We start from the raw sequence: 14423 nt of genomic DNA on the forward strand, positions 1-14423 counted from the left end.
CGTAATTTTTGAGCAATTTTATGAAAAATTGCTTTCGAATATCCCTTCAAATAATGCTAAACTTACGCGCGTATGCTAATCTATGTACTCATGCCCTCTAGATTCAGGCTTTGTTTGTTTGAGCGTTTTTTTTCCTTCTCCGTTTTTGAAAACGGAGGTTTTTTTTTTTTTTTTGGTTCGTCAAATCACGTTCCCAATAACTCTTTTTTTTATTTTTCTGCAGTTTTGAGAAAGCTTTTTATATGTGCTTCTCAGTTAAAATACTCTATTTTCTAAACTAATATTTTTTAAAACTGCCTTTTAAAAAAGCACAAAAAAAACAAACGAAGCCTCAGGCTGCGACAGTCACGTGAACAACCGTAAAAGCACGTGAGAATATCTGCTCTTCAATTTCTCCGCCGTCTCCCACAAGCATTCAAAATGCCCGATTCGAATCCTCTCTGCAGGGATTCCATCCCCTCAATTTTAGCAAAATAATCCTCTGACCTTTCCCAATAAGTTTTTATCCCCTCAATTTTAGCAAAATAATCCTCTCACAATTTTAATTTAGGAAGATACATTTCATTCGATCCCGTATCTACATGCAATTAAATTCTAATTCCAATATTACCTTAACAGTTTATTAACAATATAATTACATAAGTCAAGCAACTTTCCTATACTTAAGCCTATTCAAAGCTCCGAACCAGAGCAACCATGGCTAGAAAGAAAGTAACCCTCGCCTACATCAACAACGACGCCACCCGCCGCGCCACATTGAAGAAACGCCGCCGCGGGCTTCTGAAGAAGGTGAATGAACTGTCGATCCTCTGCGGCGTCTCCGCCTGCGCCGTCGTGTATTCCCCTCAAACCGAGCAACCGGAGGTCTTTCCTTCTGTCGAAGAAGCGAAGAGGATACTGACGGACTTGACGAACATGCCGGAGATAGACAAGAACAAGAAAATGGTCAACCAAAGAAGCTTTCTTGAGCAACGGCTGGTGAAACTAAGCCAGCAGGTGCTTCGGTTGGAGCACGAGAATAAGGAGCTGAGCACGACGGTTTGTCTTCGACAGTGTTTGGCGGGGCGGCCGGTGGATAGTCTGAGCAAAGAAGAGGCGGATGATATGCTGGACTTAGTGAACAGGAAGTTGAATGCTTTGCAGGTGAGGATGCATCAGTTGGGGCCGTTGATGTTGCCGCCGGTCATGATGGAGGACATGGATGTGAAGGTTGGTGGGATTGGTTATCAAGGGGTGGAGATTGAGGAGATGAGAGAGTATGAGTGGATTGCAGGGAATGGTGGTGTGGGGGTCGGAGGAGTGGAGGAGGTGATGGGAGGTGGCGGAGGAAGTGGTGGTGGTGGTGGTGAGGGAGCAGAACTAATGGAGGTCTTGATAGAACGATTAAATGGCAGTAGGTCGGCTTGGGAAGAAGGCTTATTACCCTTACCTGCTCCTTACTATTGATGGTTGCTTTAATTTTTAATCATTGAGTAATCAATTTATTATAGCTGGTTGCCTGCTAGCTATGTTGTTTGGTATTTCTTGGCTTATAATTTTTTTTTCTCATGAAATTTCAACATCATTATTATAATTTATAATATATTGATCTCAAAATATATTCAATGATTTAGCTTTTCATGCATAGTAATTTCTGATTTAGAGCAACTTTCTTACTATTTTTATTTTTCAGATCATAATCATATTATTTTTTGAGCTATGAAGTTATTTTTTATAATAGCTTTTTAAAAAGTTATTTTTCTCACAGCAGCTTTATAATCATATTTACAAATAGTTGTAGATATCTGAATTAAGGCTTTGTTTGGGACGGTTTTCTTGCTGCTTCTTAAAGTAGCTTTTTAGTGCAAAAAATTTATTTTTTTACTAAAAAGCTGTTTTAAGAAGCAATAAAAAAACAGTTCCAAACAAACCCTAAATCCTTAATCTATGCTGTGAAATTATGCTTCTTGATTTAAGTGATCTTATGTTTGTAAGTTTTTTCAATCTTTATTACTTGATAATAGAGAATATTGATTTATTAATTAATACTTTATAGTTATTATTGTTAACAGTGCTTTAATTGTATATATAAATATATATGTTGAGCACATGGTTATTTAAATAGAATATATTTACTAAAAATTGTTTTATAAATTATTAGTTATATTAGGAAAAATATATGTATGCTTAAATAAAATCATTTTACTATATTTGAAATGATTGCAAATATTATATATTTATAATGGTTTGTTTAAGACTTCCTTTGGGGTAGATTTCTTGCTATTTTTTAAATCAGTTTTTTAGTATAAAAATTTTTAATTAAAATATTTTTTTTGTATTAAAAACTACTTTATAAAGAAATAAAAAAAGTTGTCCTAAATGAAGCCTAAGGCTTCGTTTGGGACGTCTTTCTTGCTGCTTCTTAAAGCAATTTTTTAGTACAAAACTAAAAATTGTCTTAAAAAACTATTTTAAAAAGCAATAAGAAAGCTATCCCAAACGAAACCTAAGACAACTTTTTTGTTGTTATTCTTTTCAGACAACAACTACAATTTAATTTCGTTATTATTCTCTTATTACTTTCTCACTACTTTGTGATGAAAAGTAAATTTTTGCAATCAAAATAACTAAATTCTTTTCCTCAGAGCAGCTTTATAATCAACTTTATAAAATGATGCAGTCGATTCAGACTCTCAATCAAACTCCTAACTAAGAAAAACGTATAAACAAATAAAAAAAAAAATCTTAATAACATCGAGCAGCTAACTATTCATGTTGTATAGGTTCTAAATATTTTCTATTTTTTTTCATTTTGTGTTGGCTTTAATATAAGTGTTTATTACGGTAGTTTAATGGTTTAAATTATTATTGTAATTATTTTGAATTTATAATGTGCCATATATAAATCCTTTTTACTTGTTGAAATTATTTTATAAATTTCACATGAATTAATATTATGAAAAATATGATTAAACATACACTAATATGGAGCTAAAATATCCTGATTTGCACTGATTTGTTAGGCTTTCTACAATATTATGTTACTATTATTTGAATATTCTTATTTTTATGATTTTCTTTTGTATTACTATTATTTGAATATTCTTATTGTTGCGAATAGAGGAATTCCTGGCGATAGAGTAAATAAATTATTTGTCTTAGCAATGCCCAAAATTCAACACATAAACAGTTAGTTGGAATAACAAAGAAACACTTTGTTTGAATGAGTTACAAAAATCTTTCTGTCCCCTAACTCAATGATAGGGAGAATACACTATGTTGAAGATTTCTCTAAACTTTAGAGAAGAGAAAATTTTGTAATGCTTAGGTATTCAGAAGAGATCTGATGGCGTTCAATGAGGGTCGAAGTCCAACAATGGTTGGTTGCTGGAAAGAAATCCGGGGGGTGTTCAATGATCAAAAGAAAATTCAGGGATGGTAGAACTCTGTCGACAGTTGGTGGTGCTAGCTAGAGAATGCAAGTGAGCTTATTAGTTTTTCTTTTTCTTCCTCTCCTTTCATATGAAGAATGAGGGATTATTTATAGTATTTTGAGGGGTGTCATGGCTTTTTATTATGTAGAAGATCAAAAGTATGTTGGGAGTGTTCCATTGGATGGATGATAGTGATTCCCTTATCAAGCATTTATGTGTCTTAATGAAGTCAGAATTAAGTGATATTTGGCTCGTTGGATTTGTCTCATCGGGCCGCTTGATTCAACTATAAGCATGACACATTCAATGATCATTTGTTCATCCACTTAATGAATTGAACCTTTGTTTCATACCCTTGATTTGAGCCATTTGGGCTTGGATTGGAGGTTCATCTCTTTGAGATGTTAAATTTGACTATAAGTTTGTTGAATCAGAGCTTGGATGGTTTCAATTTTAATTTATAAAATTTCTAACTTGGATATATCTCAAGATTGGTGCCCGAACAAGACAATTTTCGATGTATCACTTATACTATAGTCAATTATTTTGATAATGTTTACTTGTATTGTTTGAATCTTCTCATGATTATTTTAAAAGTTCCAAATATCTCTATGGTCTAATGATTTGCATTGTTGTTATGGCATGCAAAGGGACTCCCTGATTTAATGTAAGCTACTGATTTGATTACTTTAATATAAGTATGCAAAAGGATTATATGATATCAATGTGACTATTTTTTTTTTTAGATTTTCATTTTTCTAATGATTTTTAAGGCGATAATTCAATATAGCATACAATGATTTGCAATGGAAAGTTAGATGCAAATAATTTTGCGATGACTATTTTGATGTATTAGAAGACAAAGGACAACTCAAATAATACCACATCAGCTGGTATACAAATAGTTCCAATAACAGTTATACACGTGTACTAATGAAACGCAAATGTCTATATATACTAGTGTTATACCTGTAACAGAGGACATGAAATAATATGTTCTCTGTTTTGCCTTATTAAATCTCTTTGTCTTCTTGCTGTTACTGTACCAAAAACTTCTTGATGGTATCAGAGAGAGTTCTTTTCTTAATCTTTTTCCATGGCGAACTCTAATTCTTTTGAGATTGGAAATCTATCTGAAAGCTCAAACGAGAACACTGGTATTCCTGCAACGCTTAAATTTATGGTTTCGAATCTCAGAATGTTGGTGCCGACGCAACTATCGATAGATAATTACTCGATCTGGAGGAGCTAAATTATAAAGCTATTTAGGGCAAATGGCTTTGTAAATTTTCTTGAATCCATCGGTACGCCTCCATAGTTACAAATCTCTCAATCTGATAGCACAATGGTATCCAATCCAGCATATACCAAATGGCACATAACAGATCAAAATCTATTAGCTGCTGTTTGTTCAACGATTTCGCCCTCTGTGCTTCCATATGTCCTTCATCTAGATTCCACGTCGGAAATTTGGAAGACACTCAAAATCATATTTCAATCAACAAATAGATCAAAAGTTATACAACTCAAGAACGAGCTGCATAACGTTTCCATTAAAGCTCTCACCATGACGCAATATCTGACAGAAATCAAGATTCTAGTAGATCAAATTGCTGCGGTGGGTTCCACAATCGACGATGAAGATATCATCATGTATATCCTGAATGGTCTACCAACTCCATATCAGGCGTTCAAGACTGCGATCAGAACAACTCGCACATCGATCAATCTCGACAACTTATATGCCCTTCTCATTAGTGAAGAAAATCACATAAATGTTGAAAATGCCAGAATCTCAATGAATAATGATGCACATATTGCATTATACACATATCGTGGACGGAACAAAAGGAATATCGGTCGTTTTCCACAGAATACCAACTCTAATACGAGAACTCAGTCTCAACCAACTACAATCTGCCAAATATGTAACAAGAAAGGGCATACAACATCGGTTTCTTGGCACAGTCTAAATATCAATTACACGCCATCTTCGTCTACATCAACGACAAACAAAGCTATGGTTGCTGCAGAGCAATGACAGATTGGTATTTGGACTCGGGAGCTTCTTCGCACATGACAAATCTTGCAGATAACCTCTCGCAATTAACGCCTTATAATGGCTCTGACACGGTCACCATTGGAGATGGGAGGACGATTCCAATTGCTCACTCTGGTATTAGGATTCTTCCGACTCCATCTCGTAAGTTTCATTTATCTCGCCTTCTTCATATTCTAAGTATCTCCCACATCCTCATTTCTATTTCAAATCTGGTCAAAGACAACAACATATCCATCACATTTGATCCAACGGGTTTTCTGTTTAAGGACATGAAGACAAATAATATTCTTCTCAAAGGTCACTGTAAGGATGGCCTGTATCCCATCTCATCTAAATCGGCTCAGAAGTCATCTTCAGCATTTCAAGCAATAAAGAATCCTTTAGATATATGGCATAATAGGTTGGGGCATCCTCACCATAGAACTACTCAGCTTATTGCCAATAGTAATCCTCATCTCAATATATCACCATCTTCTTTTAAATGCAAATCTTGTATAATGAGTAAAGCTCACAAATTATCGTTTGAGAAATCATTCAATAGGAAATGTAATCCTCTAGAGCTTATACATTCTGATGTTTGGGGGCCATCCCCAGTATCTTCTAATCAAGGCTTCAAATACTATGTCATATTTGTTGATGACTTCTCATGTTTTACTTGGTTGTTTTCGATTATGAACAAATCCGATGTATTCAAAACTTTCAAAAGCTTTGTAGAAAAACAAACTTCTTACAAAATAAAAAACCATCCGAACGGATGGTGGTCATGAATACATTAATCATCAATTTAGACAATTCATCTCTCAAAATGGCATTCTTCACCAAATTTTTTTCCCGTACACACCGGAACAGAATGGTCAAGCGAAACGCAAGCACAGACACATTTTGGAAACTACCAGGACATTGTTGCAACAAGCATTCATTCCTCACCAATTTTGGCCTGATGCCGCGCTCACTGCCATATACCTTATAAATCGTCTGCCATCAATAACCACAAACAATCTCTCCCCATTTTAGCTCTTTCACAACATTAAACCATTATACTCTCACTTAAGAACATTCGACTGTGAATGTTTTCCGTTAACTCCTCGTCACACACGTCACAAACTTCAACCAAAATCCAACTCCTGTGTATTTCTTGGTTATTCATATAATTACAAGGGATACAAATGTCTGAGCAAAGAATCCATTTTATACACATTTCAAGACATGTTACATTCGTAGAAGACTCTTTTCCATTCAAGGAGTCTTCAGTACAAGAACCAATGTCAACACCTTACACACAACCATCATTTCTCATACCCATTCAAAACTCTCAACGTCCCGTAAACATCTTTCCTCAATCCTCAGATAATCCTTGCTCATCCAATCCTATATATCCGTCTCAAGCACCTGATAGCATCGGGTCTACTAATGATAATCAGATCTCCAACAATCTTTCTCCATATCTGTCAAGCTAGTGTCATCAAATTACAAGGCGTCCAATGCTAACCAGATTTCAAACTGGTTTGCTCAAACCGTGCAAACGGTTAAATCTCCTTCACAAGCAAGGACAGAGTTCTCTTACATCTGAGCCAACCTCATACAACGAAGCTATAAAAAATTTTGAATGGAGACAGACGATGGCTACATAATTTTTAGCAATCCAACAATAGGTATATAGACACTTATTAAACCACCTCAAGATGCTTCAATATTGGGGTGCAAATGAACATTTAGAATCAAATACCACTCGGATGGTACCATAGCCAGATTTAAAGCAAGACTAGTTGCTCAAGGGAATAGGCAGGAACAAGGCATAGACTATACGGAAACATTTAATCTGGTAGCAAAATTACCCACCATAAGAGTGCTTCTCACTGTAGTAGTATTTAATAATTGGGACATTCAGCAACTAGATGTGGCGAATGCATTTTTGCATGGAGATCTCAATGAAACAGTATACATGAGGCAACCTAAAAGTTTTGAATACTCATCTCAAGCAGATCATGTTTGTAGACTACATAAAGCCATCTATGAGCTCAAACATGCGTAAAGACAGTGGTATCACTGGCGGAACCATTGCCCCCCCTAAAAAAAAAATTAATTAGAAGAGGGCCTTTTTTGTAATTTTGCTCCCCCCCTCTAAAATTTTTTTATTTTGCCCTAATCGAACCAGTTCCGTGTCTCTCGCATTCATCCCGATTCGGCGATTCCTGCACAGCCGCTCTGTGCCTCCAGGCTCTAACCCTCTCTTCTCTGGCGAGCCGCGAGCGAGAAATCGCCTTCGACGCCGACGTCTCTTCCTTGTGCCTCCCATCTTCGTTGCTTCTTCTTCCACCTTCGGGCTTTGTCGCTTCTTCGACGCCACTCAAGCCAACGAGCGACGGCCTCTGGACGGTGGACACCGGACGCACAATCAACATTCAACAAGATATTCGATATTCCACCTTTTTTGTCTTCTTGCTCTGAACTCATTAATCATTATAAACTTGCAATGAAGTTTTTCTGCAAGACTTGCCATCAAATTTTAATATTTTACTAAACCTAAAGTGAAGTTTTTCTGCAAGTATTAAAGAGTCTGTTATTTACACTCCAAGGAATCACGATTGAAACCTGTAGAAAAACGTTAGAGCGAAAAGCAGAGAGATATTTTCGTATGTTTTTTCCTTTAGAAAACTGGTTTGGCCAGCAGTTGCAGTTCCGTGAGAATTTTTAAATTATATTATTTTTTTCTTTGATTTGAGAATTTATAAATCAGCTGAGATATGATCATTCTATCTCCATTCATCTTTCTCACAAAATATTAAACAAAGGTTTCGTTAGGAGACCTTGAGAATGGACTTGAGAAGGTATTTTTTAAAAGGTTGCTTTATCCATGTAAGTTTGTTGATGTAGAATCTGTAGATTGAAACCTATAGAAAAACATTAGAGCAAAGAAGAGAAAAGCAGAGAGAATTTGATTTAGGTCTTTTTTTTCTTTGAGTTGTGATTTTAATGTTAGGATGATAAATTGAATTTTTTTTTTTTCGAATTATTGCATATATGTTGTTATGGATTGATTTATTATTGTTGGATTGATTCCTTATATGTTATTTAACTCTTTATATTGAACTTTTTTTTGTTTGATCTTACTAAAAGAGAGTAGACCATGTTAATATAATTTTTCACAGAATATATCAAATCATTTTTTGATTCGAATGGAACGTTATCTAAAGAGGAAAGAACCTTTGGAGACTGATATTAACAGTCTCCCAGCTGATCCAGGAATTCGACATTCAATTTGGTGTTACGATGTAAATGAAAGAGATAAAATTCGGAGAGCATATCTGTTGAAGGGAGCCCATCAACCAAAAAATCATCAATTCCCCCAAACAATATTTGGCAATCTTGTACGTAGATTTAATCCAAAATGGTTTGAGAAATATCCCGATTGGTTAGAATACAGCGTGCATAAAGATGCTGTTTTTTGTTTGTATTGCTACTTGTTCAAACCTCAAGATAAAACTATTACAGGACAAGGTGGGGGAGACTCATTTATTGGAGAAGAGTTCAGAAATTGGAAGAAGAAAGAAAAATTGTTAAGTCATGTTGGAGATCATAATAGTGCACATAATAAGGCTAGACATAAATGTGAAGATCTGATGAAGACAAAAGAACAAAGTCTTCCTATTATATGGTTGAGCAAAGAAGAGAGAAATAGAAAAGATTATAGGGTTATGTTGACTGATGCAGTAGATTGTGTACGATTTCTGTTGCGCCAAGGGTTATCATTCCGTGGTCATGATGAGTCTTCCGGATCAGAGAATCGAGGAAATTATTTGGAGCTGTTTGATTTTCTTAGTAATCATAATGATGAAATAAAGAAAGTTTTTACAGCATATTCAAGCTCAAATTTGAAGTTAACTTCACCAAAGGTCCAGAAAGAAATTTGTTTTGCTGCAGCTGCTAAAACTTTGATATCAATCATGAAAGATATTGGTGACTCCTACTATGCCATTTTGGTAGATGAATCTAGTGATGTTTCTACGAAGGAACAGCTGGCTGTTGCAGTGAGATATGTGGATAGTCTTGGGCAAGTTGTTGAAAGGTTTATAGGCATTAAACATGTGGCATCGACTAATGCTGTTGCCTTAAAAGAAGCCATGGAAGATATACTTGCTAAACACTCATTGAGCATACATAGGATTCGAGGTCAAGGATATGACAGAGCATCTAATATGCATGGGGAGTTTCATGGTTTGAAGGCCTTAATACTTAATGATAATCCTCATGCATTCTATATTCACTGCTTTGCTCATCAGCTTCAACTATGTTTAGTGGTTGTAGCTAAAAATCATTAGCATGTGAAGCATCTTTTTGAGATTACTTCAAGAATTGTTAATACAGTTGGAGCTTCATGTAAGAGGAGTGATGCTCTTAGAGCAATTCAACATGATAAAATAATGTTTCATTTGTCTAAAGGAGAGTTAAACAGTGGTAGAGATTTGAACCAAGAGACAAGCTTACAACGAGCTGGTGACACCCGTTGGGGTTCACATTTTCATACATTAATTACCTTGAAGAAAATGTATGCTTCAGTAATTGAAGTTCTTGAAATTATCAAAGAAGATGGATACATGATCAACAAGCTGTTGAAGCTGGTGTTCTGATAAATGTTATGGAATCTTTTGATTTTATCCTTCACTTATTGATTGATATTTTAGGTGTCACAAATAAATTATCACAGGCCTTGCAAAGAAAATATCAGGATATATTGAATGCAATGAAGTTAGTGCAAATCTCTAAACAACAATTACAGATGATGAGGGATAATGGATAGAATTCCTTATTAGAAGAAGTATCGCATTTTTCTAAAGTTTTTGAAGTTGATGTTCCTGTTATGAGTTCTACATTCAAAGCCCGTCGACGATCTGCACACAGAAATGATGATGCAACAAATTTACATCATTATCGAGTGGAATTCTTTTATACTATCATTGATATGCAACTTCAAGAGCTGAATAATAGATTCTCTGAAGCCAGTACTGAATTGCTTCTTTGTATGTCATGTCTAAATCCAAGTAACTCATTCTCTGCTTATAATAAGGAGAAATTAATTCGGCTTGCAGAACTATATTCAGCTGATTTTTCTATTATTGAACTTGTGGCTTTAGAGCACCAGCTATCGACATACATTCTTGATATGCGTTCAAGCGAGGAGTTCTCATCTTTGGACAACATTGCAGATCTAGCAAAACAAATTGTTAAGGCTAAAAAAGATATCGTGTACCCCTTAGTTCACCGGCTTCTTGTTTTAGCATTAACTTTGCCGTTGCCACCGCTACAATGGAGAGAGCATTTTCAGCAATGAAAATTGTTAAACATAGATTGCGCAGTAAAATGGGTGATGATTGGCTCAATGATTGTCTAGTTCCATATATTGAAAAAGAAGTATTTGATTTGGTTCCAAATGAAGTTGTAATGCAACATTATCAAAAAATGCAAAATAGAATGCAAAGCTTGTAATTTTTATTTCAATTTAATAATTTGTTTGAGTTTTGTTATATATATTCTTTTATAATTTTGCCCCCCCCTAACATTTAAGGCTGGTTCCGCCCCTGCACACATTGCATATTTTTAAATATATTTTTTTAATTAATTTTTAATAGTGTGAATAATTCTAAATTTTTTTGTTAATTAAAATTAATTGTTAATCCATTTAGATTTTTTGTTAATTATAAACTATTAAATATATCTATTTATTTATTATAACGATTTATAATTATAAGTTTATAATATAGATTTATAAAGTTTATAATTGTAAATTTTATCTAAATATAACATATAAATTAACAATAATTTATATTAATTTTCTAAGTTTATATGTGAATTACATTTATTTGAAATATAAATTTATATTTTTACATAATTATTACATAATTATTATTTCATTTATTTGTTATTTGAATTATTTTAATATTTATTACAACATTCGATTCAACCCCAGTAGAACCATTGAGCTTTTGAACCTCTTCTTTTTTCGATTCGATATCTGATCCAATTTTCACAATTTTGGTGGAAAGTGCAATACCTTGAGATGTCGCGGATGTTGGTAGTTACTTTCGTAAGAGGCATGTGCTTGAAGAACTTATCCTATATGGCCTCTATGAGTTCGGCCATAAACAATCTCAACAGAGTGTAGGTGGTATAAGATGGAGGTTAATGGTTGACCTCTTCATGAAATGGATGAGTGTCAGAAGTGAGCTCCACTACTCTCGATGTTAGTAGCACTGCTATCTTAAAGGGCCTCGACTATATGGGCGCCCTCTTATACTAGGATCCTAGTGATCATATGGCGAGTTTAGTTTTTTGTCCCTCCTATCCCTAGGACAAATTCTCACCTTAGGCCGATCCCTTGATGGCAAGTGGTAGGGAAGATTCAGCCATTCGATTGTACTCATCGGCAGTGACATGACTGTTAACAAGCTCAAATAGTTTAGCGAGTGTCCTCGGCTACTGCAAGCCGAGTGCATATCTGAAAGGACCTTCCCTCGTCCTTAAATTAAGGCAGCCTAGGAGACTGCTGGCTCCAAGTCTTTTATATCCAACATTTCTCTATGAAACTTCACAATGAAGCTCATAAAAGACTCTATAGGCTACTGCCTCATTTTCAGCAGAGCTTGCAAGTTCTTCAAGGTCTCTAAACGCTAACGAATTTTGTAATGAACATTTGCTTGAATTCAAAGTAGGAGATGATTATTCCCATAGGAAAGTAAGCAACCTCAATGCCAACTTCTTTAGTGCCATAAAGAAGAGACACTTAAGGGCATAGTCTATATCCACCAAGGAGATCATAGTCTCCAAGGTCACAAGATGGTATGTGGGATCAATCTTGCCTATATATGACTCCAAATGAGCATTTTGAACTTGGGAGACAACTTGGCCTCAGAGATAACCCTAGAAATGGCTTTAGTCAGTTCGGGTTCTTCCTTCCTATCTCGCCTAGTCAGTGAGTTATAATCTTTAACACTCGTCCAAGTGCAGGTGTAGTTAGGGATGGTTATAGAGACGAGTGCTCACTACGAGCATCTTTGGCATGCTACCGAGTCATAGGATCCTTTGGGCGTACAATCAGCTCAAGCTCACCGTGGGAGGCTGCTCAAGGCATCCAAAATTATCTTCAACAATTGCTCCATTTCATGTAGATCACAACGAGTGGTGAATTCACCATTTTCATGTTTACAAAAGGCTCTCGCTAAGGTGCCTCATTAAACAAAGCATGTCTTCTTATCACTCACATCAATCCACACTCATCCCACCTAAGAGTATGTTGAATCCATATTTGTTTAGTGTATAATATTCAACATTACTAGCAAATCTATTTGATGAGTTGAAAGCCAATTGATGAGAATGGACAATAGAGAGTTCAGAGAGAATGAGAGTAAGCTAGTTGAATCTCCACTATCCTAGTTAGAAAATATAAGAAGTGACACTCACGAGTCCCAAAAGATCTAAAGATCCCAACTACTTTTCATCACCATTTATTTTTACGGATTTGAGGACTACAAAAAAGTCATATAGTTAAATGCAAAAATGCATGCTACACAAAATACTTGTGTAAAGTTACATGTTAATCTAGGACATGGGTCATCTCCTGATTGGTTGCAAGAGGACGAAATCAACGGTCTAGTGAGTTGTTTGTCATTGAGCAAGCTCAATAGAGCTGAGTAGATGTAAGGTTAGTTTGTGAACGAGACTCGAGAGGAGATGGACCCGTAGCAAGCAAATTGTCTTATTAGGCCGACGACTGACGTAGGAGGCTCGAGGTCGCCTAATCATGAAAGGCGAGAAAAGGTGTTTGCGAGGGTCAATAGTCCCTGGGCCAGATAGTAGCAGACAAATGGAGTGTGAAGTCCCTATGGTAAGCGCTTTCCTGTAACTAAGTCTGATGAGTTCAAAGGGAGAAGATCTAACTGAGATGAGAGTCGATCTATTTTCTTGGTGAGGAACTTCCTCGTAACCCAGCGTAGAGTGAACTCCATGGCAAATGTCGGCGAGTGATGCTCTTCATTCTCCTTTGGCAAATTTCTTCACTAGGATTAAGTGAGTCCTTTGTGGGATCTGCTCCTAAAAAAGAATACCCTTGTCATGACTTGATCACTACCTATTAAAACACCTGAGAAGGGAATTATGAATATACAATATCTTATAATACTTTAATTGTAGCTTAGTATTAGCACCCATTACTTCTATTCTCATATATAGCATGCTTTACTCCCAAACAGGATGAGAGTGAAGATTAGATATGAAAAACGATGTGTCTAAGTAGATGTTAGGGGTTAATTAAAAACCAACACATAAACTGGTGGTTTGTTCACTTGGTTTCTTTTGGATAAAGATTAATTTTACCACATCATGTATGACCAATTTCATATCCAGACCTTTTAGGAAAAAGGGTTTAGTTTAGTAGACATCATCATAAAAAATAAGAGAAAATCTAATACATCTTTCTTAAGCTATAATATAAGAGCTTAAAGTTTTAGGCGACAGATTATATTGAGTGATTCTAGTAGTTGCTTATCACAAGAAAAGTATTTTTAGGAACCACAAGCAAGGGTTAAAGAACTTCTGAGTTTTTTCATTTCATTTTTCTTAGACCAAGTAAAATTTACTGCATGCTAATGTTTCTTACGATTAAGATAAAGCATAGCTGAGATAATTGAATTCTAAAATGCTACGAAATGTTTATGTAAGGGAAAAAATGGGTGAAGCTGCTCTAACAAAAATTTTGACAACCTGGGTTTTAAGACATGAATTTGTTCGGAGAATAGTGAAGCACATCAGTTAATGGACTATTCCAGTATTGCACTTAACTCAAAAAAATCCAAGGGATTTGAAACCCAACCCCATCAAATTTTGGTCCCGATATCATTACCCATTGTTTCTTCTTATGTTAGTAGGTTTTGAAAATTTTCAAAATAGAATTAAAA

The 14423-nt window shown here is 35.3% G+C and overlaps 2 protein-coding genes across 2 annotated transcripts; both read left to right on the plus strand.

Annotated features, from left to right (window-relative positions):
* Window positions 1-696: 696 nt before the first annotated feature.
* On the plus strand, window positions 697-1446 carry LOC110111252 (MADS-box transcription factor PHERES 2-like). Its single transcript, XM_020843029.1, has one exon. It carries the CDS (start codon window positions 697-699, stop codon window positions 1444-1446), a length of 750 nt encoding a protein of 249 aa, XP_020698688.1.
* Window positions 1447-8651: 7205 nt separating this feature from the next.
* On the plus strand, window positions 8652-9794 carry LOC110111255 (zinc finger MYM-type protein 1-like). Its single transcript, XM_020843031.1, has one exon. It carries the CDS (start codon window positions 8652-8654, stop codon window positions 9792-9794), a length of 1143 nt encoding a protein of 380 aa, XP_020698690.1.
* The last annotated feature ends 4629 nt before the right edge of the window (window positions 9795-14423 follow it).

This window comes from Dendrobium catenatum, unplaced genomic scaffold (assembly GCF_001605985.2).
Source record: "Dendrobium catenatum unplaced genomic scaffold, ASM160598v2 fragScaff_scaffold_970, whole genome shotgun sequence".
Lineage (NCBI taxonomy): Eukaryota > Viridiplantae > Streptophyta > Magnoliopsida > Asparagales > Orchidaceae > Dendrobium > Dendrobium catenatum.

Bases quoted from the DNA above. Each gene is read 5' to 3' on its own strand.
- LOC110111255 (XM_020843031.1), top strand. From the start codon at position 8,652: ATGGAACGTTATCTAAAGAGGAAAGAACCTTTGGAGACTGATATTAAC.
- LOC110111252 (XM_020843029.1), top strand. From the start codon at position 697: ATGGCTAGAAAGAAAGTAACCCTCGCCTACATCAACAACGACGCCACC.